We start from the raw sequence: 26,781 nt of genomic DNA on the forward strand, positions 1-26,781 counted from the left end.
GAGTAGGGTCAAATTAAGAGAGTACTCAGAGGCTTCTTACAGGCTCCCTCCTCTCTCTGCGGTGCAGATGTGAGTAGACTGACACTGTGCCAAAGGCTACTGCGCATGCGCGGGTCTCCCAGAGCACTGACCATTTCTGTATTGTGCATGCTCAAATATTCGGGAAAATGATGGGCATGACATTTTTATACTAACTGCATAAAATGAAGGGCAAAGCTATGGCTAAGCATATTCTTTTTTTTGTTTGTAATATTAAAAAATGTAAAAAGGTACACACACACACACACACACACACACAAAAGAAATGTATAAACAAGTGACTAAAATTGCTCTAAACAATTGAAAATTCCTCTATTCGTATGTGCAAAACAAATGTGTCCCTGAAATGGTTAATGGGTTTTTTATGGTTTAGTCAAGATCATCTTTACCCCACAAAATAATACTTCACTGATCTCATTCCTTCCTCGTCATGCACAACAAGGAGAAAGTAGAAAGTTGTGTCTCCCAGCAACACAGAAAACAAATGGCACAGCTCAGGCTGCATGAGAAAAACAGTATAAAAAAAAACATGCTGTAGAAGCATACAGGGTTACATTTTATCCGGGTGTTGAGGAGGATCTACTACAGTATTTCTCATTTGTAAAGATGGTCCAGTACTTTTTGACCAAGATTAGCAAGCATATGCAAAAGTACCTTAGACAATGCTAATCTAGACGTTGGCAAAGACATATTTATTGCAAGTTTCTCTTTAGCAGCTATTCTTGGTGCACCATCCAATGGTTGTAAAAACATATGTTTGTAGGCTGCGTGATAGCATTTACATATTGCTGAAGGTTTGCTCTTCATTAAAAAAAAAGAAAAAAAAACTCTCTAAGAACCAAGATAATGTTATTGCTTTCGTTTTATAAAGAATATCAATGACATGCAATATAAAATAGGAAATATACTATTGTAAGAAAAACAAAGTGCAGATACCAATGTTACGCTTCTCATTTCAATAGCTAACATGATAAATGCAATAATTAACTGAGTTTGAAACCAAGTAATTGCTTTGTAAACAATAATGATGTACCATGATTCTGAAATAGTGTCTAGATTCATGTGTATCCTGTAATCAGCTTCCACCATCACAGCCCAACACAAGAAGCCAAATATTTGTCCAGGGTACAGTCCGTGCCACCAAGCTGAGAAGGCAAATGTAGCGAATAAGGGAGCCTTCCTGCAGTTTTGGAATATGAGTCTTCTAAGCCACCTTGCTGTACTTTTATTCCAGGTCCTGGCAAACACTGAGATTTTGTTAGTTGTTTCCAAGGTATAGATGTTGATATCAGAAAGCTTTGTATGAGAATCCATACCTGCTGATAAGCCTGCACAGTGAAACAAGGCCTCATCCAGGAGCCAGTGGGAGTAGTAAGTCAATTTAAATAACAGTGCTGTGGCCCACATTACATATACACAGTGTAGCTGTCTACAGTCCATGAGGTCACACTGAAAGTTTATCTTCTCAGACAAAAAACCACGTAGTGTTTGAAATAGCAGAAATAATGTGCAACCTTTAATTGCAGTCCAAAATTGCCAAACATTACTGCAGCTAGGAGAATTTTCCACCTGATGCTGGAACTCCACAAATGAAGAAAGTGGTCCACCCAACAATGCCGGAAAGGACATAAAGTAAGAAAGGAGAGATAGTATATTGTATATGGGCTGATCATGAAAACATTTCTCATTGATGCAATCCCCTGATATTAATATCACTTTTCTTTCATGGATATCCATAGCAAGAGATGTGACTTTTTGAGTCAGTAGCATAAGGGATGAAATTGTGATGGATAACCTAATAAAATATATTGTGTGAATATCTTAGGCTTTTTTGGTGGACACAATAACAATACAATAACAATACAAACAGACCTCTACCATGGTTAGCCTAAATGTAACTACAGGTTGAGTCTCCCATATCCAAATATTCCGAAATACAGAATTTGTTTGGCATGACTGAGATAATGAAACCTTTGCTTTTTGATGGTTAGACTTTGTCTAAGTCACAAATTATTAAAAATATTGTATAAAATTACATTCAGGCTCTGTGTATAAGGTGTATATGAACCATTAATGAATTTCATGTATGTATGTATACAAACTTTGTTTAAGCCACAAAGTTATTGAAAATATGGTATAAAATTACCTGCTGGCTGTGTGTATAAGGTGTATATAATAAATAAATGCATTCTGTGTGTATATTTGGGTCCTTTTCCCAAGATATTTCATTATGATATGCAATTATTCCAAAATACATAATATTCCGTTATCCAAAATACCCCTGGTCCCAAGCATTTTGGATATGGGAGACTCAACCTGTACTAGAGATAAACAAATGTTGTTGTTGTTATTTTTTTACTGCAACATGATTTAACCCATTGGCCAATAGTTCTAAACATGTCAAATGATCCTCTTCCATTTGCTCTGCATTACTCTTTATTTTATTTCATACTCTATGATATATACATGTGACACAGTGGACAAATTGGCTTGGTTTGATGAAATTAGATACTTTAATGTGAAGGATCACTATGTATGACCTTCCTGAGTTACTGTAAATTTGCAAATAAATCGGGGATCACCAAATTGCCAAACATAGAAAAAGCTACGGAAACTAACAAACAATGGACTGCTGTACTCTGACGTTCACATATTCCCCACATAACACAGCCGCAGGCAATCCACTGGGTATGTTGCACTTTGTCTAGTAAATATTTAGTGCTATTCTGTGTCAAATACCCACTAGTAGTTGTCTGTTACTCTAGTGTTGGCTATTTACCAAGTGCCAGATACCCACAAGATGGTCCCTGCATTCTGACTGAGTGATAGTACTCGTATATCAGGTGCATGGCAGCTTTCTAGCACACCAAGAGAAAGCACGAGAAATAATGCACAATGTGTTAGTAAATTTTTGGGGTTTGCAAATGAAAAGAGATTTGGGGGTTTACATTGTAAAGAAATCAATGGTCTGGAATCTGTTATGAAGTCACTAGAGATCAGCAGTCAACACTATTGTATGGACATCTCAATAAGGCTTCGAAAGGCGAAGTATTGTCTTTTGCTGTAATCAATTTATGTATAACATTCTTTGATCAAACAGCCGCATGGGGAAAGCAAAAGGTGCACAGTAGAAAAAGCTTATTTGTGTACACATTGTATGTAGAGTCAGTCACATCGTCCAATGTGAACAACTTGATATAATATAGTTGTGATCCACAGCATCTCCTACCCTCTTGGATGCAATGGGCTGCCTCTGCTCATGCTGCCTGCACTGCACTAGTCTAGAGATAGCAGAGAGGAGGAGACAGTCATAGGGATGGCCTGGTTCCGGAGCCTGCACAATGGATCAGGCAGGTGCCAGGACTGGCACATATGCACAAGAGGTGGTGGGTCCGCGCACGCGCAAACACTGGCTTCTGGGGATTACATTGGTTGCAGCCCCTAGATGCCGGGAAGAGTTGAGGAGGAGTGGTTTCCCCCTGGGAGCAAGCTCTTCGTTAACCACGTTTTTTTTATCTTTTTAACACCAATATTCCAGTCCTTTTAAAAAATTGTATAAAACAACTTTTTTTAAAAGGCCTGGAATATAGGTATTAAAAAGATTTGAAAAAAACAATATTTCACATGTCCCAGAGTGGTTCATTATTGAAAGATAACCTGTGTGCACATGTTTTTTATTTTATTGTTTATTCAATGTGATCAGAGCATAAAATAGTATTACTGAGAATAAATTTATGTATTATTTTTTATACAAGTGTGTCCTCTGTTTTAATGCAACCAAGGAAAATAAATCTCAAATCAATTGTATTTAAATACCTCAGATCTATGAGTGCAGCACCTTTCATATTAGATTTTCTGGTTAAAATCCTCCACAAGTGCATTGCAGCTCCCAGCTATTATACTGTATAATCAATGAGCTAGGGCTGGCTCTAGGGGTGTTCGACCAGTGCGGTCGAACAGGGGCGCCACCCATAGAGGGCACACCCCTCCCCTACATCCCGATTTCAGTGGGACAGTATTGTCCCGCTGTTCCACCCATGGGCCGATGTGGCCCGCGGGTGGTCAAATTGGGAGACTGGGGATCATGGCGGCGCTGGACCCCGGAATCTGAATGGATGCTGCGCGCATGCGAGCGGCATCCATTCAGTGATGGGAGATTGCTGGTGAGGCTCCCCCCAGCCTGACGTTATTTGGAGGCGTGCCGTGCAGGCACGCCTCCAAATAACGTCAAGTGGGGGCGTGGCCTATGGTAATTAGGTCACTCCCCCATTTTCGGTCGCGCGCTGTTGGATGATGTTGGGGTGCACTGTAGAGAGCCAGCACAGGGTGCTCAGACCCCTGGAGCCAGCCCTGCAATGAGCACCTGATTAATGTTTATATAAGTATTCAATTCTCTGTTAATCTAATCTGGAACTGGAAGTCCCAGGGGGAGGAAAAAAACTCTGGGACTGGCTGTTGTGTTTGTGATTGGCAGGCAGTGCTTCCAATGGGAAGTCACTCCCAGCCACAGTGCAGTCACAGTCTGCAACTGGTACACTGAGGTGGCGGATTTTACTGAGGGAAGGAGGGGGCTGCAGCCCCTAGGTAAAATCAGCCACTGGTTGTGATGCTAATATGTGAAGTATTATTAGCTGAAGGTTAATCAACGATCAGAAGCGGCTGGATAATGGGGGTGCTGCTTATAGTTATCATCATCAATACTACATATTTTTGCACAAGCTCTCCAGTACCTGCAAGATATGTCTCCTGACAGGCGTTTATGCATCTTTATCTACATGAGTCACAATTATATGAATATGCCTCTACTCTACTCAGCCTATGTTTGCCTGTCACTTCTCTTCTTCACATGTAAGATGTCGTGCCCATGCAGAAAATGAAAATGTGTATCTTCCATCAAAGACAGACATATTTCCAGTTCAAACCGAGTTCCAATATGTTTATTTTATAAAATGCTGAATTGCATTATATTTTTCAATAATTATGTTTTGCTAGGTACATTATATACATTTGCTGTATTTACTATACTTACTTTATCATCATGATTTCCTGCAAGTAGTATTGTTTATACATTAGCCATAGATGACAACAGGTCAGCCACGCCATCTGCAGCAGAAAAGCCCACCAGTGGACAGCATGGTAGCTTACAGTGTAAAACAGCACTGTGGATCCCAGGGCAGGAATGAAGAGTAATGCTGCATAAGGACCCATTGAAGTACATGCTAAAATCACTCCCCCAACTAGGAGATACATGTATCTGAAATAAAGCACAAATTCCAAAGTAAATAATATAAAATGGACAGAAGAACATATTCTATATTTCAGAGGTTGCATATTTCCATGTTTGCATATATATGATTTTCTAGTGCCAGTGACTTATTACATGTTTTTATAGGTATGAATTCAATGTGTTCATCTCAGCAAAAAAGGAAATATATATGAAATATGGTGTATAGACACATTAATGTGATACATTTTAAATATGTATTAGATTATGTATAATGCTGAAGGAACATATTTGACTTGTACTTAGAGATGAGCGGTTTGGTTGTACTTGGTTACGTTCTGATCAGAAAAAAGGCATCTTAATGGCTATCCGGATCTCACGTGTTTTGGATAGCCAAGAAGATAAGTCTGAACTTGCGCTAATTTGGCAAAAAGAACCGAGTAGAACCGAACTGCTCATTACTATGTACTACGGTATCTCCCTACATTTTGATCACTCCATCCAAGGTGGCATTATTATTTTAGTGCTGATAAAGGGAGTTAGTTATGGATAATGAGAAGCACTTTCTGAAGTTTGTGTTGTTGTGACAGTTATTTTTGTGTTACAGTGGCATTTATTTTAAATTACTTTATTTGATTCTGTTCTCTTTTACAAGCAAATGCAATCCGTAAATCACAAGCCATGGTGGCAGATTCTTGGTGAAAGACTTGTTATCGGTCTTCCATGACTATGAGTATTGGTTGTTAATATTCTGACAATGCTCCCTATGCCCACTAACAAATAAGGGTACATGCACACAGAAGCCTACCCTCCAACTTGACCCATTCCATTAGGTACAACATGCTCTGCTCCTGGACTTCCCATCTAATGTACGATTGCAGTCACCTGTGTTGAATTTGGTAATTGATAAGACATGTGTTTCAGCACAGGTGTCTGCAATCATAGATTAAGAGGGAAGTCCAGAAGCAGAGCATTTTGTACCTAATGGAACAGGTCATGTTGGAGGGTCTGCAGAAGTGTCAAACTATATTCCCTAATATACTGCATAAAATATAAAACAGTTAAGTGATTTGAATACAGACACTGTCTAAATTTTCTTCTCTTTGAATAATATGGTTTTACAATTCAGTTTGTTTAAAAGAAAATCAGTCAATAATATGATAAAAATCTTGAACAGAATAAAAAGTAGTTACAACTCTTTCCTGTGCTAAGAAACTGTGGGACTGATGCAGAATTGCCCCCCCCCCCAATCACAGGGGTAAATGGATTCACTAAAAAAGTCACAACTGCATGCTTATGCAAATGTGTAACTATCACAAGATGTGTGCGGGTAGACACAACAGTATAATATGCGCCAGGCTTATGTTAGACATACACATATATCTAAACGGGATGTAGTTGGCATCCGGCGTGCGGGCATGCTTTTAACCATTTTTGTCCTTGCAAAATACAAATTCACTATTTTATTTCAATAAAACTTAAAAAGCTTCTCGAACACATCAGATGCAATATGCATAGAAATGCGTTTATATACAGTCAGGTACATAAATATTGGGATATTGACAGAATTTTCATATTTTGGCCTCTATTCACCACCACAATGGCTTTGAAATGAAACAAACAAGATGTGATTTAACTGCAGACTTTCAGATTTAATGTGAGGGTAATTACATCCAAATCAGGTAAACAGTGTAGGAATTACAACGGTTTCTATACATGCCTCCCACTTTTTAAGGGGCCAAAAGTAATGGGACTATCAACTCAAAAGCTATTTCATGGACAGGTGTGGGCTATTCCCTCGTTATTTCAGGCTGAAAAATCAAAACAAACCCATCAGAGAGATAGCAAAAACATTAGGTGTGGCCAAATCAACTGTTTGGAACATTCTTAAAAAGAAAGAACGCACCGGAGAGCTCAGCAACAACAAAAGACCCAGAAGACCACGGAAAACAACTGTGGTGGATGACAGAAGAATTATTTCCCTGGTGAAGAAAAACCCCTTCACAACAGTTGGCCAAATCAAGAACACTCTCCAGGAGGTAGGTGTATATGTGTCAAAGTCAACAATCAAGAGAAAACTTGAGTGAATATAGAGGGTTCACCACAAGATGTGAGCCACAAAAACAGGAAGACCAGATTAGAGTTTGCCAAACAACATCTAAAAAAAGCCATTACAGTTCTGGAACAACATCCTATGGACAGATGAGACAAAGATCAACTTGTACCAGAGTGATGGAAAGAGAAGAGTATGGAGAAGGAAAGGAACTGCTCATGATCCAAAACATACCACCTCATCAGTGAAGCATGGTGGTGGTATTGTCATGGTCATGTATGGCTGCCAATGGAACTAGTTCCCTTGTATTTATTGATGATGTGACTGCTGACAAAAGCAGCAGAATGAATTCTGAAGTGTTTTGGGCAATATTATATGCTCATATTCAGTCAAATGCTTCAGAACTCATTGGACGGCGCTTCACAGTGCAGATGGACAATGATCCGAAGCATGCTGCAAAAGCAACCAAAGAGTTTTTTAAGGCTAAAAAGTGGAGTTATGCAATGGCCAAGTCAATCCCCTGACCTGAATCCGATTGAGCATGCATTTCACTTGATGAAGACAAAACTGAAGGGAAAATGCCCCAAGAACAAGCAGGAACTGAAGACATTTGCAGTAGAGGCCTGGCAGAGCATCACCAGGGATGAAACCCAGCGTCTGGTGATGTCTATACGGTCCAGACTTCAGGCTGTAATTGCCTGCAAACGATTTGCAACAAAGTATTAAAAAGTGAAAGTTAGATTTAGGATTGTTTAGTTTGTCCCATTACTTTTGGACTCTTAAAAAGTGGGAGGCACATATAGAATCCGTTGTAATTCCTACACCATTCACCTGATTTGGATGCAATTACCCTCAAATTAAATGTGAAAGTCTGCAGTTAAAGCACATCTTGTTTGTTTAATTTCAAAGATATTGTGGTGGTGAATAGAGGCCAAAATATGAAAATTCTGTAAATGTCCCAATATTTATGCACCTGACTGTATGTACATGCAATGAAGAAAGCACCTATTAGCGACAGGGTTGCATTCACAATTAATCAATGACAAGCGGTGGGTTACTAGTGTTGGTGATAGTCGTATAGTCGTACTTGTATTTTTACCTGCCTATGACCCCTGCATCAGCCCCCGTTAATGGAAGGCATAAACAAAACTGCAATAACCAAATGTACCCCTCCCATAGAAGAATAATTGGAATGTTCTTTATCAACATATAGTCAATATAAAACATAAAGGTAAATTGACAGAATTTGTTAAGATCTACATCTCTGCCATTCTGACGTTAAATTCTAGTAATATACATTATTATGTTATCACAGCCTCCAACTGAACTGGTTTTTTTTTGACCATCTAAATCAGTCATTATAAAAGTGTGCAAATGTACCTTATCTCTACATTTGTGTTACCTTTTATATTCTGTCTTCTCTAACAAAATCGTTCACTTTGTTTAGGGCTCAAGGAATGGATTTGACAGTTCTGAACCAGCTGCAAATACCTTTTCATGTTTAGCAGGTTGGAGTACAAGATATATATTATTAGCAGGTCTATGATTTTGTTCCTGCTTAGAAACATTTGTAAAGATAGCAACAGAGGCCGCTATTATTCTGTGTCGCTTCTCTACTTCTCACACTTTTATGTTAAATCTCCATTTTAGCAATGTGAGAGTAATAAGGAGTATTCAATTAGCAGTTCAAAGCATACCTGAGTGTGATAGGCAAATGGCCAGTTGAGGAGAGATAACAGTACAGCAAAGCCCATGGGAATGCAGCCAGCTGGTACAGAGCGACAGGATGAAATGTTACCTGAATATAATCCATTCAAAAAAGTTCTATTTACCAATATAACAGGTAACACGCTTGACAAGAACTGTCTTCACCAAAGCTCCCTGTCTCCATCCTTATATAGCAGCGCATGACATGAGGAGCACTAGTGAGAATCAACACCACACCTCAGACTATGCCTGATAACCAAGGTGACCTAGTTATTCTAGAAAGGGTTTATTTATCTGCCCCAATGCAGATGCTAGCAGTATTTGTTTTTCTAAAAGCAGTTTCCAGCACTTTGAGAATAAAGAAGATGGAGGAGAAATCTGTGAAATACTAAGTGTGCTAGGTTTACCAAAAATCCCCCACATTGCTGATGAAGTGGGCAGATAAGGGTAAGGGGAAATTGGAGATACCTTAATCTTTTTTTATCAGCTGAACACAGTCTGCTGACAGATTAATGGGAAAAAATGGTCTATCTTGTTACTGATGGATAAAAAGTAATTTCTCTATGAGGACAAAGGGGTGATGGAACCTAATCTTTTCTTTTTTTTCAACTAGAACAAAAATAATAATAAAGCAAGTTTACTTCCTTTCATTTTGCGCATTCATTCATTCATTTATTCTTTACCATGATCTCATTTTTCTAAAAAGCTTTTTTGTATGCTGTTTGTGGAAAAAACTATAGTGAATTAGTGAAAAGTAGAATTTAGAATATTTAGTCCCCAAATTGGAACACATGAATAAAACTGTAATGTGCACTGTGTATTATCTGTTACTTTGTTTCTATTTTTTTGGGTAAACAAAACTGTCATTAGAAGGTTTAAATTATCTCAGTTTCATACATTCCAAACATAAATATATTAGATGTTTCATGTACCTCAAATTCCAGACTCACTGCCTATAGAAATGTATACAAAGCTAGTTTATGAATATGGTTGAAAGATGTAGTCGGCATCCCGGGTCCAGAATCCCCACAGTTGACATGGCGACGGTAAGTATTAGGCTTAGGGCAGGGGTTAGGGGGAGGGTAAGGGTTAGGCAGCGGGGGGGTTAGGCTGCGGGAAAAGTGGGTTAGAGTTAGGGGGAGGGTTAGGGGATAGGGTACTTACCTGCATCCATCGAAATTCTGACTGTAGGGATGCAGTTGCCAATATTCTGACCGCCACCATCCAGATCGACGGGATCCCATACCCAGCCTGGTTAAGATACATTTTTGACATTAGGCAAGTCACTAGGCATAGGGACAAGTTTATTAAAATTAACAAAAATTAAAAAAGGACCTTCTGGGAAGGTGTACTGTCTCTTTTCCGCAAGTTATACAACTGAGGGTCATCGAAGTACACCAGTCTGTAGTCAACATTCCCTCAGTCTAACACTTACACTCCCATCAGTACAGTACAGTTTTAGTTAGACAAATAACAGTATTGATCCAAATGACATGATTGTAGCTGTTTTATTAAATTTTTTATCTTTTATTAAGGAATAGAAAACCGAATCTGACCTTGAAGGTGGTTTTGCCAAAATCAAAACACTATGATGAATCAGTACCAAAACCAAAACACAGGGGCTCTGCGCACATCTCTACTTCCTAGCCAGCTGGCTATTGTAAGCCAGTTATTGTAAGCTCATACTTGGCCATCCCCCAATTTTATCTTCATCCTCGATGATAATAATAAAGATACTGTAGCATTGTCGCTCCTCACATACATGTAGAAAGCTACAGATAATTATCCAAGCTTGCAGCACACTTAGGGCTCTATTTATTAACATGATTTTTACTAAAATAAAGTGAAAAGGGTGTTTTCACACCCTTTTCACATTATTTTAGTTTCACCTAAATCTACTAAAGGGAAATTTGAATAGACTTCATAAAATTCTACTCCAAGCCCTAATTATCACATATTTTAGTAAGCACATCGCATTTCCCATAATTGTAATGGTAAATGCGATCTGCCTGAAATTCACTAAAAATAGATAATGTAGATGGCATTATCCAGGGTCTCCCCTGGTTCCCCGACCCCTGCTCTGCTCTTAACAGGCAGAGCTGTGAGCCAGGCCCCAGTGATCAGCTGTGTTGTCTAAACAGACCACAAGCTGATCACTGCTAAAAAAAAAATGAACAAAAAAATTTTACTTGAGTCCAGGGCCGGTGATGTCCTCCGGGTCTCCGGTCAGCTTGTCTCCCAGTTCCTGCACTGTGACCCTGGTCAGCTGCTGCATAGAACAGCTGACCGGGTCACAGTGCTGGATGGGAGGCCAGCTGACCGGAGTCCAGGAGGGAGGACATCACCGGAGTAGCGATGACTAGAGGTAAGTGAAATTAAGGGGATGGGTCGCGGGGGGGGGGGGGGTTGGCTATTGCGGTAGGGATCGCAGGGGGGGGTGTGGCAGTGGCACTTGGAAAAAGTACAGTGATAAGGCTGCGGAGGGAACTTGCAGGGACAGATCTTTATTGCATGCTCTGTCCCTGCAAGGGATTTGAATAAATCTCTGTGACATTGCCTGAATTCGCAATGCGAAACCAATTCAAGCTTCTCCCAATTCTCTACTACTTACATTTCTGACGTTATCTCCCTTCACACTCCCGTCTGCCCTCTTCACTCTGCTGAGTGCTACTCCTACTGATTATTTCTTCCCACAACCGCCTCCAAGAATTTGCATGTGCTGCTCCCTACTTCTGGAATTCTCTCTCCATCAGATTCTCCACCGCTCTTAAGATCCACTGGTTCATAAAAGCCTTCCATCTCTCATCCTAACAGTCTGTCCCATGCTCACTATCTACCCCATCAGTGTCACCCCTGTCTGTCTACACCTACTTTTTAGAATGTAAGCTCTCATGAGAAGGGCCCTCTACCCCCATGTGCTTTTGCTTCCCTACTATTATCTTTGGCACCTAACCCTTGACTTTTGCCTGTTACAAAATTCGCCGGCACGACTTGCTACCCTCCAGCACTTTGATGGTTACTAATTCTACTTCCGCCTGCCGTACGGAAACTGCACCATCTGTTGCTAGGCGATCTGGACGCCGGATGACATCATGTGTTACTTGAACACAGAATGATCTTCCGTTGCTTTGATTGGTTCTTCATCTTTTAAATATCCGGCACCGTCTTCACGGCCTTGACGGCTATAGCGTCTCAGTACGTGCCCTTCCGGTTCCTATTTCTGGACTCTGTTCCTGCATCTCTCTAAGCCGCACCTCGGTCATCAGGCTGCATTGTATCCTCCGGCTACAGTAGCTGCACCACGGCTAACCAAGCCGCACCTTGGTCATCAGGCCACATTGTATCCTCCGGCTCTAGTAGCTGCACCATTTCTAACCAAGCCACACCTCAGTCACCAGGCCGCATCGTATCCTCAGGCTCTAGTAGCCGCACCACGGCTAACCAAAGCGCACCTCGACATCCAGCCACATCAATCCTACCAGCTACTTGCTGCATCAATTCTACAGGCTATACCAGTCACATCAATCCTACCAGCTACTTGCTGCAACAATTCTTCAGGCTATACCAGTAACATCAATTCTACTAGCCGCATCCACTCCACAGGCTATACCAGCCACATCAATACTACCAGCTACTAGCTGCATCACTTCCACAGGATATACCAGCCACATCAATTCTACCAGCTTCTTGCTGCATCAATTTCTCAGGCTATATCAGCCACATTCATACCACCATTGCTACCACTGCTGCATCTATACCACCAGTGCCAAATTAGCCGCATCTATACCACTAGTGCTACATTAGCCGCATCTATACCACTAGTGCTACATTAGCCGCATCGATACCACCAGTGCTACATTAGCCGCATCTATACCACCAGTGCTGCGCTAGCTGCATCTCTGCTACCGGCTCTCGTTGGTGTCATATTTTATTCTGGTACCCCTGGGAGATCTGTGTAAACCCCTACTACTCCGAATTCAAGTCCAGGCGGCCGCCTAAGTACCGGTGAATGTTCCTAGTTCTAAGGGAACAACGGGTCTCTGTTAGTGGCAGAAGACCTCGTCTGTTGAGTTCTGGGGGGTTTATGCGGTATGCAGTCGGGAAACCGGCTGCCTTAATACCGACAGCCGGCTTCCCGACTGCTTTATCCCGGCGTGGGATAAATGGCTGGCGTCTATATCTAGACGCCTGTCATTTTCCCGGTGCCCGGCATCCCGATCGAAGGGATGCCGGGCGCCGTGAGCGGACAGCCACGGGGGGGAGGGTTTGGTTTAGGGCACCTGGAGGGGACTTAGGGTCAGGCCGCCCCCCCAGGAGGGTTAGGTTAGAGGAAGGGGGGGTTAGGGTTAGGCACCCCTGGGGGACTTTGGGTTAGGCACCCCCTCGGTGGACTTAGGTTTAAGCAGCGGGGAAGGGGGTGTTAGGGTTAGGCACTTAGAGGGGGGATTAGGGTTAGGCACTTGGGGGGGAGGTTAGGGTTAGGCACCCCTAAGGAGGGTTAGGTTAGGCTAGTTTATACTTACCTTAGGGACAATCAGGATTTCCAGCGTTGTCGGGCTTCCGTTGCCAGGCTCTGCTGATCTGTCGGGCTGCCGCATGCGGCAGCTAGGATTCCATACCGATTCCGTTTATGCAGGGTATCCTAGGAAAACCGTAACACTGCCCCTGTACTACTTGTCACGGATGTGTTTGGCTGTGGATCAGCTAAGGTCACGGTCACGGCAATCACCCCCTCCCTCTCTCCCTCCCCCGCTAAAAGTCCCGCACTGCCCTGTGTCTCATATCTTTGTTGCAGGGCAGTCACAGCACTGGGAGCAGGAGATAGTCTCCCTGTGCAGGCCTGCCATGTGAGAAGGAGTTTGCAGGGTGATGACTTCCTATTGGAAGCTGTTACTGCTAATCTTATACAGTGACAGGGCTGGCAGGCTTAAGGTGCATACACACATAACGATTTTTTGAACGATTTAACTATAACGATGTTGTTCAATCGTTGAAAAAATAGTTCCGTTTCTGAGTTATAATGATGAATGATTATCGTTCATGCGCATTCACGTTTGTAGTTCATTCTGACTGACCAACTGAACTATTTTCATTAAGGGAAGTTCCAAAAATCGTTTGTAGTTCAAAAAATAGTTCAGTACACTTTAAAAAATCTGACAGATGATCTGACAAAAAATCGTTCATAAAATCGTTGGTAACAAAATCGTTACGTGTGTATGCACCTTAAGGGATGAAAACTCCTCCCCCTGGGACTGCCAGTCCAGAGTACTATTAGCAACAAATTCCAGCAGGAAGCCATTCAGTGTTGAATCACTGGCCATAACCTGCTTCTAAGGGCTGCAGACTGTGCAGCCCTAGAAGCTGTTTTACCACAGGTGGGGAAGTGCAAACTTTTAGTGACTCTGAGCTGAAAGGTATGCAGTGCACCAAACAAGTGCTTGACAAATTCTATCTACAAATCATCTGTTTTGTATTCTTTGTTATAAAAACTGATTCAAAGTGGCTTAACAAAGAATAAAAGACAGATGATTTGTAGATGATATAATTTAACAAGCACTTCTTTGGCGCACTGCATACCTTTCAGCTGAAAGAGTCACTGAGGGCTGCAGCTCCATGGTAGATCGACCACCTTCAGTAAAACTGCTACAGTAGTTCTCCAGGCTACATTTCATCCACCAGCGCCAATGGGAACTGTAGCTTAGGCAGCCCCCCTGACTGAAAAAGGTAGGAGCCGCCGCTGTCTGTGACCCTAATCACAAAAAAAAGTGCTTACTCTAATAGCAAAACACTTTACATATAAATCATCAAACCAAGGATCGCAGAGGTAGACATTATTCTTGGTTTGGGAATTCAACAAATCATATCCTTATCATTCAGTCTTTTCATTGTCGCCTAGTGGATGTGCCCCTTAATAATGTGAGCAGTTTGAATCACTAACATTACTACAGTATCAGCATAAGTGGGAGGGATACAAAACACATTCTGCCAATCAGAAGTGGCTGCCGGTCATCAACATCCACCTCCAAACAGACACATATGCGTCTGTTTTGTGGTCGCATGGGAAGCATTTTGCATGAATATGCCCTGTGTGCATGCGAAGAGATCATGCACTAGATCAGGGGAGTATTAAGAGAGGAGGGGGGTCCGTGTTTACTCACTCTAGTGCCCTCTCTCTCCCAGGCTGCCGTCAGCGAACTGAGTGTGACCGGAGTCTACTGTGCATGCGCAGATCACAAGGGAAGCAGTGTGGTAGCCATTTTCCAGGCGTTTTCTGTACCACTACTCCATGGGACATTGGAGAGGTAAGTATAAAAAAAAAAGTATGGGTGCAGGGTGTGCGGTAAGGACCCCCCCTGGACCCAGGGGCCCGTGTGCACCGCAAACCCTGCACCCAGTATAAATACGCTCCTGCGCTAGATCAGGTATCCACTCACGGAGGGAGACCACTAGTGCGTACGGATTGATCAATTCAATAACGGACCACAATATTCATGAAATTGGCATTGTGGGCGGCAACCATGAGATCACATATCACATTCCCATGAGAAGGAAGAGTTCCATGGGAGTATTGTGCGTGTGTCTGAAGACTTCTGTGTTTTTATTCGCATAGGTACACTTATTTATTTTTATTTATTACCAGTTATTTATATAGCTCACACATATATTTCGCAGTGCTTTACAGAGAATATCTTACCATTCACATCTGTCCCTGCCCCAGTGGAACTTACAACAATCTATATTCCCTACCACATGCTCACATACATACACACAATGGTTAATTTTGTGGGGAGTCAAATAACCTACCAGTATATTTTTGGAGTGTGGGAGGAAACCCACGCAAGCACAAATACAAACTCCACACAGTTAGGGCTGTAGTGGGAATCAAATCCATGACCTCAATGCTGTGATGCAGTAACGCTAACCATTACACCGTCTGTGCTGCCCCACACCCTATTGAAATCATTTGTCAGTGTAATTGTTAAGGTTGGACTGTAAAGAGCATGTTCAATCGCAATCATCACCAGTAGGCATCTATATACATATTTTAAAACCATAACTTACATTTCCAAATTTGTATGCATTGTACTTTACTGGTGGTACATTTACACCTCTGGGCTAAAAAGTAATGTAGTGAAAAAATAAACTTCAGTTATGTTTAATATAAACTGTTTAGCATCATCTCACACAGCCCCATGCAGTACTGTAATAAATTGCTGCATCAAATTTATCAAAATGGCTGCTAAGCACCTTTTTTATGCACTTCATATGCAGACTCTACTAACGGAGTCTGCACCTTTATGTCTGTCTCATCTCAGCAATTATGTTGTACTTAATCAGCAGCCACCTTCACCTCATGCATGCCTTATAGGAGGTGTATATCACTGGTTCAGTGTTCTCATATTTACTTTCATCTTCTGTGAGCAGTAATGAGCCATCCTGTCTGTTACTCCTGGATCACTCAGCTCCTGCTACACGTAAGCTTACAAACTGTGTGAATTCCTGGAACCTGACCCCAGCTTGACCTTTGACTGTGAAATTTGCCTTTGACCCTAGACCTGGCTTATATCTAACCATTCTACCTGCAGTGATGTCTCACCAACTATTTTCTTCATGATACATGTTGAAATATATTGATTTTTCAAATAAAAAACATTTACAATATTGTGTCATTATATTTCTGGTCCTCAGATAGAAATACTGATCTTTTATTCATATGGTTCCATAAGGGTTCCATAGTGCCAAACATACATAATATAAATCCTCTGCTGTCATTTGCTATCACTAAAAATTCCCTCTTTTCATCAAAGGCACTTGCAAGACTTCAGCAAAGAGGAAAAATCAGTGCTTGGATTTGTGCTTCAGTCAGATATATGAAATACACCAGAACCTCCAACAGGACCCATTCCATTAGGTACAAAGTGCTCTGCTCCTGGACTTCCTTCTTAATTTATGATTGAAGCCACCTGTGCTGAAACACCCTTCTCATGAAATAACTGGCTCAACACAGGTGACTGCAATCATTAATTACTGTAGGTGGGAAGTCCAGGAGCAGAGCATTTTGTACCTCATGGAACGGGTCATGTTGGAGGGTAGGATACACATGTAGCACTAATTTCATTTGGGTAATATGTACTTAGTTATTGGGAATCTTTAAAGATAAATACAATCATGAGAATTATACCCCTTTTCCACCTAAATTCCGGGTCTGACCCGGAGTTGGAACAAAGTTCCTATCCAGATCAGACCCGGAATTTTGCAAATAATTCCCGAGTCAGCGCCGCTCACACCGGAGTCGGGTCTGCATAGACCCGGCTTTTCCGGAGTGAAAGTGGTCGCTTGGAGATGACGTCATCTCCAAGCGCCACTGAAGCCGGACCAATCGGCCGGCTAGCAGCGCACTCCAGGTCATCGTGACCCAGAGTGCGCTGTTCTCACAGCAGGGTTTCACGGGCTATGCCCATGTTAAACCCTGCTAGTTACCTGGGTTGGATTGCCGGGTCACTTGAGCCGGTGATCCAACCCTCTCGCCTTTTACACCAGGGAGCTGCCCGGGTTAACCCTGCAATAACCCGGGTTTTAGCTCCGGTGTAAAAGGGGTATTAGTTGAATGTCAGCATTCACTTGCAATGAAAATGGCTAAAGCTGGCCACACACTAGAACAACTTACATCCAAACAGCCAACTTGTTGATTGGTTGGAATGAAAATCTGGTAAATGATGATCAGAAATTTACTCCTAAATGCCAGAAAACAGATGAAAATGGTCGTCAGACAAGTTTGTTAAATGTTTGATTTAAACTATTTGTTTATACAACAGTTTTGGTCCATTTTTCAGCATCTGGGAGCAAGTTGCTGATTGTATTCCTTACCAGATTTTCATTCCAACCAATCTACTAGTTGGCTGGTTGGACAGATAATCTTTAGATGTGTGGCCAGCTTAAGGTAATAAGCAATACAAGATGAATAAAAACATTTCATAGGTGTAATATTAATAAATGACGTTAACCAATATGGATAGATATATCAATAACTACATATAATATCACATAGTGCATGCATAAACTTCTTTTAGGAACTGTAGAGTCCATAGAAAAAGCTATAGTGGCAGAATAGAATAGGTGCAGTTCAGTTATGAAACCAACAAGACCCAGGAAGTAATTGAAGTCTTTATGCTTCCGAATTCTCGATCATACAGGACGGTGTATAAATACACTGATGTAATTCACAGAAGTAGTTATCAGTCAGCTCACATTCTAATCTCGTCTGACACAACCACCTCTATAGTTTGGTGATTATTTTCTGTGTGTTTGGTGGCAATTTATGAACTCACCGCTTATTACATCAGTAGACTTTTATTCTGAGCACAGAAATAAATCTGGATGTTAAGTTGCGTTTGAAAATCATGCCACTCCCTGCCAATTTTCCCTTTTTAAATTTGTTTTATTTTGCTTCTAATACATCTGGCAAGTTGCAACCCCCGCCCCCCCCCCCAAAAAATAATATTAATTTAACGAAAACCTGCGATTTCAGCAAATCATAGACCATTACATTTCCCACAGAGAATCCTCCAGTATGTCTACGGTGTTGAATACAAAGTGATCATTCATAAGTGTAGTGCTATCATATGGAATACAGCATAATGCTGCACCATTTCCTGATCACTCATGATTTCTACATATTGGTAAATCAGTGACTGAGCTGTACATCTCTTTAGTGACTGAGCAGACCCTCCAACATGACCCATTCCATCAGGTACAAAATGCTCTGCTCCTGGACTTCCCACCTAATTTATGATTGCAGTCACCTGTGGTGAAACACCAGTCTCATCAATTACCTAGCTCAACACAGGTGACTGCAATCATACATTAGGTGGAAAGTCCAGGAGCAGAGTATTTTGTACCTGATGGAAAGGGTCATGTTGGAGGGTCTGGCTGAGCTGTATAAACTACTGCACATTAAGTAAATGACCATAGGCACAAGGTACAGTATTTGAAATATTAGAAAAGAGTGCTCTCTTCGTGCAGTACTACAGAGTCACCTAGTGGTCACGGGCAGTACAACTACAGACTGTTTACAGGCAGAAGTTTAAATTTTACATATTTATGGTCAAACTTGTATGCTTTGAAAATGGATGTTACTAAAGGTATAGCACAAATCTGAGAATCGTGGCTATATATATATATATATATATATATATATATATATATGTGTTTGACTCCTGGGGGTATATTTACTGAAGTGCAGGTTTTTAGGAGTGGAGATGTAGCCCATAGCAACTACTCAGATTCTAACTATTATCTTCTAGAAGGAGCTAGATGTTAAGTAGAGTCTGATTGGTTGCTACAGGCAGCATCTCCATTTCTAAAAACCCGTACTTTAGTAAATATACCCCCTGAAGTCTACAAAAAGTTCTAGTCTACAGTTCTATAGTTTAGGTCCATAGAGTTATTAGGTTTGCCAATAATTTCATGGAAGCACAGTAGTGCAATACACCATACACAAAATGGTATATATAAATGTAATAGCAGGGAGATATTATTATTACCAGTTATTTATATATCCAAGTGTAAAGCACAACGGAATATGCTGCGCTATATAAGAAACTTAATAAATAAATAATTATGCACACAGTGAAGTTTTACAGCATATATTCCCTACCACATGCTCACACATAGGGTTCATTTTGGTTGTTACTTTTGTTGGGAGCCGATTAACCTACCAATATATTTTTGGAGTGTGGGAGGAATCCGGAGCACCCAGAGGAAATCCATGCAAGCACAGGGAGAATATACAAACTCCACACAGGGAGGAAATGTGGTCAAAAAAGGGGGATGATAAGCATGAAGAGATAAGGTAAGAGGAAGGGACAATTCCAGCATCCCTGATTATTATTTATTACCAGTTATTTATATAGTGCACACATATTTCGCAGCGCTTTACAGAGAATATTCAGCCATTCACATCAGTCCCTGCCCCAGTGGAGCTTACAATCTAGGTTTCCTATCACATGCTCACACACACATTAGGGTTAATTTTATGTTTTGGAGCCAATTAACCTACCAGTATATTTTTGGAGTGTGGGAGGAAACCGGAGTACCCGAAGGAAACCCACACAAGCACAGGGAGAATATACAAACTTCACACTGGTAGGGCCATGGTGGGAATCGAACCCATGACCTCAGTGCTGTGAGGCAGTAATGCTAACTATTACACCGTCTGTGCTGCCCAGGTTGAGTCAGATTGATGACGGTATATATAATAGTCCAAAATAACAAACAATGTCGGCTACACTCAGGTAATACAAAAGCGCAGGACGCAGGAATATGCCAAAGTTTCGATGTTTACTACATCGCCATCAGCTCTTACCTGGTTAAAAAAAAAGAACATAGGGGGTCATTGAGACCCGCTCGCATGCGCAAGACCCGAGTAACGACGGCCAAGCCGTCGTCATGGGTCTCGCACTAAAGGGGGCGTGCTGTCGATGGTGACTGACAGCATGCCCCCTTTAGCGGGTGTGCCGGGGGCGTGGTTGCCAGACGGAGGCGTTCCCATGGGAACGCCTACCGTCTGAGTCCGGCCCCACTGACATCACTAGTGATGTCAGTGGGAGTGATTTTGGCTCTGATAGAGCCAAAAACACTCCAGGGCTTGCGGCAACGAGACCCTACCACAAGGGTCTCGTCGCAAGCCCGATGGTCGCGATGGTCTTGACCATCGCGACCATCTTTTTGGCCGCTCGCATATGCTGTGGGTGGTCACCCACAGCTATGCGAGCGGCCAGGAGGCTGCTCCATTTTAAGGTAGGAGGGCACTGATTCAGAGCGAGCGCTCTGGTCAGAGTGTCTGGCTCTGAATCAGGCCCATTGACCCTTCTAGTATGGCTAGGTCAAATCATTAGAAAAAGTAACATATTTTATCTTGTGTTCTCCAAAACTAGATGTTGGGTCATTTTCTGTGTTGCAACTATTGTATATGGAAGAATGTTTGTTTTGGGGTTCTTTTGTGATTTTACCCATAAAATTAACACAATACCAAATAAAAGCTCCCTCTGTAATAGATAAAAAAAAACTCGAAAGGGTTGGGTATGGGATCCCACGGTCAGAATGCCAACTGGCAAAATACCAACAGCGGCATCCTGACAGAATCCTGACAGATTTCTGGAAATATTATAACCCTTCCCCTAACCCACCCCTCCAAAAATTTCCTCTTAAAGGTATTAATAAGAATATTTTTATTCATACCTTGTGAACCCCCCTGTATACTACAGTATATACGGGATTCGGTCAAAATGCAGACGGCCGGGAAGCCGCCTGACTAAATCCCGGCATCTAAATCCAGACACGGGACTAAAGACAGGTGTCGAAATCCCAACGCCCGTCTAGATCCCGACTTCGGAATCTAGACAGACAGCTTCCCGAACGAAGGTAAGCTGGGCAGTGTTAGAACTTAGCCGGGGGGGGGGCATCTGGTCAGGGAACCCACGGGGGGGACTTAGGGTAAGGCACCACCCCGGGAGGGTTAGGTTTAAGGTTTGGGGAGGAGGGGTTAGGGTTAGGCACACTGGGGGGAGGTTAGGATTAGGCAACACCCCAGGAGGGTTAGGTTTAGGGTGCGGGGAGGGGGGGCTAGGTTTAGGCATCATCGGGAGGGTTAGGCACAACTAAGGGAGGGTTAGGGTACTTACCAGCCCCAGTCGGGATCCTGATGGTTGGGGCTTGCAGCGTTGGTATTCAGTCCGCCGGCATTACATACCGATTCTGTATATACAGCTTACTTACTTACTTTTTCCTGTAAGGTATATAAACTGCTGGGGAGAGTTTATATCATGTAAGATTCAATCTTTATATAAACTCTCCCTACCGGTTCATGCACCATTAAGTGGATTTCATATCTGTTTGTTCCCAAACACTTTGGCTTGATTCAAAGCTGTAATAATAAAAAAAAACTGTATGCAGATTTTCCATCAAGAATGATAACTAGCATATATAGTACTAGCTGTTGCCCGAGAGTTCGCCAACATTTTTTTAATTTGAGGTGTTGTAGTTACATTGCTTTGCATAGGGGCCCTGTCGCGGGAGTGGCCCACGGGACCAGCAGCGCTATACAGACTGGTGGCAGCAGCACCTTCACCTACCACTCCCACCAATGTCACTGTTGTTTGCCCTGTGCACAGACTGCTATGTAGCCTATCCTATTCAAGTGAACACAGGCCCAAAGCACCTCTCCCCCAGGGTTGCTGACATTCTGGCTGACCCTTCCGGGAGGGAACAGCCAGATCAACAGCAGGGGGCGTAGCCGGCACAAGGGGGCAGGGCTGGACAGCTTACCTGGTATTTGTGGGCAGTGGCCACATGATCGCATCATTTTGGCCCCGCCCCCGCTACACAATGCCGAGATTGCTGGCATTATGAAGCAGAGTGCGGGGCCAAAATGACTGGATTCAGCGTGAACCGAGTCACCCCCCCCCCTGCTGCGGGGGTTTCTCGTTACAGCGGGGGTGGTGTCAGCCGGGAGGCTAGCCTGTCTCCCTGGGGGCCGGGAGCGGCTGAATCGGGAGGGTATGCAAGCATACTCTCCCCCTTACCGGTCACGCATGGTGCCACACCTATCTCTTGTATTAATGATGTCAATAAATGTTTTTGTTATTACCCAGCTTTAACTTGATGGAGCGAGATGAAACAAACTGCAGTTTATTTCTAGGAGATTACACTGCAAAATGAAGTTTTAATGAAAATTGGCTCTAGTTTTTGTGCCAACTTGGAACAAACAGATAGACACAATGCTCTTATTATAACATGCCTCCCAACATGACACAATTCAGGAGGGACAAAATGCTCTATTCCTGGACATCCCTCTTAATTTATGATTGCCATCACCACTCGTGAAACGCCTTTCTTATCAATTGACTAGTTCATCACAGGTGACGGCAATCATAAATTAAGAGGAAAGTCCAGGAACTAAGCATTTTTCACTTGAGAAACATGTATGGTTCCCTCATCCCTGGCTCACATAGGAAAATTGTCAAATGTAAACAGAGCGCTGAGTTTCCATGGTAACGGTCAGCGTTACTCACTCGCTCACTGTTTCAAGTCGCAGCGCTGATTACGTACTTCCGCGCTCCACCAAGTTTCTTTCGCGTTCCACCATTTTTTTTCCGCATTGCAATCGACTTATCTTGCCTGCTTTCGCTAATGCCGAAGGATCTTGTTCAGGGGACTAAGACTATTTCCGAATCATCATCCATCCATTTCCCTAAAAATGGCGGATCTGATCAGACAGACACAGCTGCAAAAAAGGTAACATATGACAGTGCTTATATATACACCTATACATTTTTTGTAAGAGCAATAGGGGATTGCATTACAGCAGCACCTTGTGTTATATATACTGTACAGGGATAGATGTACTTTTCCGGCAATCAGTGTTTTGTAAATATTGTGTTTACTGTTTCAGTGCCACGCCAGTGACATAATCCACTTGGTTATAATTGATTATTAAAAAAATAACCAATTGATTTGTGATTGCTGTTATTACGAACCTTATGATGATGATGATATCCATACCTGCACACAATTACTGTTTTTTCTTTTGCCCTGAAAATCGTGATAACATTTTGTATAAACTTTCTTAAAGAAACCTATTATCAGCTGTCCCTGGGGAGGAAGTCACAGTATCCTTGTATAGCTGCTAACATGCATTATGTTAAATTGAAACTGTTATTTAAATTTTTGTTGTCTTTTCAGTGTGAAAATAGCTCCAGGAGCAGTTGTCTGTGCGGAAAGTGAAATTAAAGGGGATGTCACAATAGGTCAGTATAAGTGCGGTTGTGGTTTAAAAATATCAGCCCTAATCACTAAGTCTTAATGTAATTTACCACTTGCATTCTCCGTTCTGAAGTTTCCGGGACAGAGCCTCCAAAAAAGCCCTGTCCCGGTGAATGGTTAGAACTGAAGCAAAGTGATCTTTATCACTTTGCTTCCAGTTTGGGACCCGTTGAGTGTAATGCACCTGTGCATCAGACCGCCCCAAAGGATCACTCTCCAAAAGATAAACAGAACGTGTTAAGGTCCCCATACATCTACCAAAAAGTTGCGCAATCGGAAACACAGAGGAAATGCTGACTGGCAGCCATCGATGTTCTCAGATCCGTCGGGCGATCAGTAAAATTATACATGTTAAATTTCACAGATTTGCAAATCACAATCATAAGTTGAATGTGATCGGCAAATTTGTGAAATGCAACAGGCAGATAAGAGAGATCTGCTCCTGTCTCTCCTTACATCCAAGACTTACTTGATTTTGTGGGACTTCCGGCAAAAGAGTTTGGTAAATATTCCCCTCTGTGTGGGGAAAGATATATTGTTAATATTTAAGTAATATAGTATATATAAAAACACTAATCTGGAAAACTGTAAATACCAAGCAGCTTGGGCAATAGATCCTACTGTATACCTGTAATCTCTTTTTCTTTTCTTTGTTTTGATTTCTTTTAGGACCAAGGACTGTAATTCACCCCAAAGTTCGCATTTATGCTGAAGCAGGCCCGATCATTATTGGTGAAGGCAACTTGATAGAGGAGCAGGCATTTATAAGAAACAGGTAATGCACTATACCTGGTGGGTGAAATGGGAAGAATTTTCAATTAATCTGTCTGTGTGTGCTGTAACTCATAACATTTGATATTATGGGTGTATACCACACTAGACTAATCAGATGATTGTTTTCTGTGGAATTTTATGAATGTTGCCATTAACTGTAATGAACATCTTTTGAAATGTGTTGATTTCCTTACTGGACCCATCTTCTTGTTGCTTTATTGGTATTTATCATAGGGCTATATGTTTGTTGCTAGTCAGTAACCACTCAATCCGAGAATATACTTTATTAATGTAATTTGCAGTTTACCTGAAAACATTGCACCTGATGCAGAAAATGTGGAGCCAAAAGCCATGATCATCGGTACCAACAATGTGTTTGAAGTGGGAAGCTGTATCCTTTTACTATATACAGGCCTTGAGAAATGCATTCAGAATCTGAGGCAGTTCTAGTGATGTTTATAATACTGTGTATTCTGCATATAGAGGCTTAATCCAAAGGGTGTGGTTTTACCCCGGAATTTAGCACAATTATGATACTACAAAAATGTTGTCTGATTTTTAGACCACGCCCCCTTAATATAACCTGAACCTCTTCTAGAAAATGGCTTGCCCATCCTGTGGAATAGCCCTGTTACTTAAATAAGGGAAAGTGGCTGCAGCTGAAGGCTAAGTGTTACAATCTGCCCAGTCCTTTCATTCCTTTGAGGAGTAGTGGATGGGTTGAATCATCCAGAGCCATAAGCCGTGGTGTAACTGGTTAATAGCTCTTGGTCTTACAAGTTGTTATATTTTGGGAGGGTCCTTCAAAAGTGGCTAATATTACAAAATGTCCAGTTTTGGTAGAAGTAACACCGAGACATAATGCATACTTATGTGGAAATGTGTGTAGGAAGGAGGATTTGAGAGGGATCCCACTGGACCGAAATGTCTACCATTTAATTGATTAATACAGGCATTGATTACCTGTATAAAAGAAGACTGGTGATTGCCATCTGTCTTCAAATACTTTGGGTTAGATTCAATTAGTTAACCATAGCTCCTGGGTTAAGTCTCCAGAACTATGCAGTTACCACCTGCAACTATCCCTGGAAGCACTAGATAACGTGGATTTCTGTTTGTACCTCAGGTGGGCTCAAGCAGAAAACTGTGTTAAGTGCACCCTTGTGACTAGTTGCAGTAATTGAATAGCTCCAGGCACTTACCTTGGGAGCTAAAACCCTGCAGTAAGTCCTGCGGCTAATTGAATTCCCTCCTGTATACGTAGAGATAAATGACAATCAGTAAAGCCAATTGGATTTATTCACTTATTATGCTTCTTTACTTCCTAGGGTTAATTTCATTGGCCATGGGCAATCGGTGACCTCTTGTTACAATCATTGGATAACATGGGTGCTTGTTACATGGGGTTCAGTATTCACTATTCATTTTTCAAAACATTGGGGTGCAGAGTTAATGTGTTTAGCGCCTGCTTATGTAGACTTATCATCAAAGTTCTTAGTGCCAACCATAATTTTTTGTTAACTGGCAATTGCTTTGCTATATATTTTGTTCTTTATTGCACTTTATTTCTGATTTTATTAGAGTTGGGACTGTGTTTATGCTTTTTTATTAGCATTTTGATCTTGACCTTAATGGCCTTATCTAGATTCCCAGGCAATGAAGATGGGGGACAATAATGTTATTGAATCCAAAGGTAAGCTTTTCATTTTGCTATATTTCTGTGCTGCTTATATGTGTTTTTCATTACAGCTTCAGTAGCAATCTTTAAAACCAAATTAATGTTGATGATCTTACTTTAATGGTGTATTTGCTCTCATAGTACCTTTTTAAGTGTTAGTTATTTTTGTATATTGCTGTAATAGTATAAAGCTGGGTACACGCGTAAAGATTATCTGTCCAACCATCCAACTACTTGATTGGTTGGAATGAAAATCTGGTAACGTGTGGGAGTAACTGATGATCAGCAATTTGCTCCTAAATGCCAGAAAACGGATGAAAATGGTCGTCCGACAAGTTTGTTAAATGTTTGATCTAAACAATTTGTTCAAACAACATTTTTGTCCATTTTCCAGCGTTTGGGAGCTGATTGTCATTTGCTTTCATACCTTACCAGATTTTGATTCCAACCAATCAACTAGTTGGATGGTTGGACAGAAAATCT

General features: G+C 41.7%; 2 protein-coding genes across 2 annotated transcripts; one reads left to right on the forward strand and one right to left on the reverse strand.

Annotated features, from left to right (window-relative positions):
- Positions 1–888: 888 nt before the first annotated feature.
- MBOAT4 (membrane bound ghrelin O-acyltransferase MBOAT4) lies at positions 889–16,492 on the reverse strand. The gene is made up of 4 exons (XM_088465274.1): positions 16,430–16,492; positions 10,188–10,274; positions 5,069–5,293; positions 889–1,834 (listed from the first exon to the last, which is right to left on the reverse strand). The coding sequence occupies exons 2-4, from the start codon at positions 10,265–10,267 to the stop codon at positions 889–891; spliced, it is 1,251 nt and encodes a 416-aa protein (XP_088321400.1). The 5' UTR covers positions 10,268–10,274; positions 16,430–16,492.
- Positions 16,493–23,056: 6,564 nt separating this feature from the next.
- DCTN6 (dynactin subunit 6) lies at positions 23,057–26,313 on the forward strand (the record flags this gene model as incomplete). The annotated part of the gene is made up of 5 exons (XM_088465275.1): positions 23,057–23,318; positions 23,766–23,830; positions 24,516–24,621; positions 24,923–25,011; positions 26,266–26,313. Coding segments are annotated over exons 1-5 (346 nt in total), but the record flags the coding sequence as incomplete, so codon positions are not given.
- Between the last annotated feature and the right edge of the window lie 468 nt (positions 26,314–26,781).

Source organism: Taudactylus pleione, unplaced genomic scaffold (genome assembly GCF_031769625.1).
Source record: "Taudactylus pleione unplaced genomic scaffold, aTauple2 ptg001954l, whole genome shotgun sequence".
NCBI lineage: Eukaryota > Metazoa > Chordata > Amphibia > Anura > Myobatrachidae > Taudactylus > Taudactylus pleione.

Coding starts and splice junctions, on each gene's coding strand:
- MBOAT4 (XM_088465274.1), bottom strand. CDS start 10,267: ATGGGATCCCGTCGATCTGGATGGTGGCGGTCAGAATATTGGCAACTG. Junction 5,294..10,187: donor CAGAATTTCGATGGATGCAG/GTAAGTACCCTA, acceptor GCTTTATTTCAG/ATACATGTATCTCCTAGTTG. Junction 1,835..5,068: donor CAGGAAATCATGATGATAAA/GTAAGTATAGTA, acceptor ATATTTTATTAG/GTTATCCATCACAATTTCAT.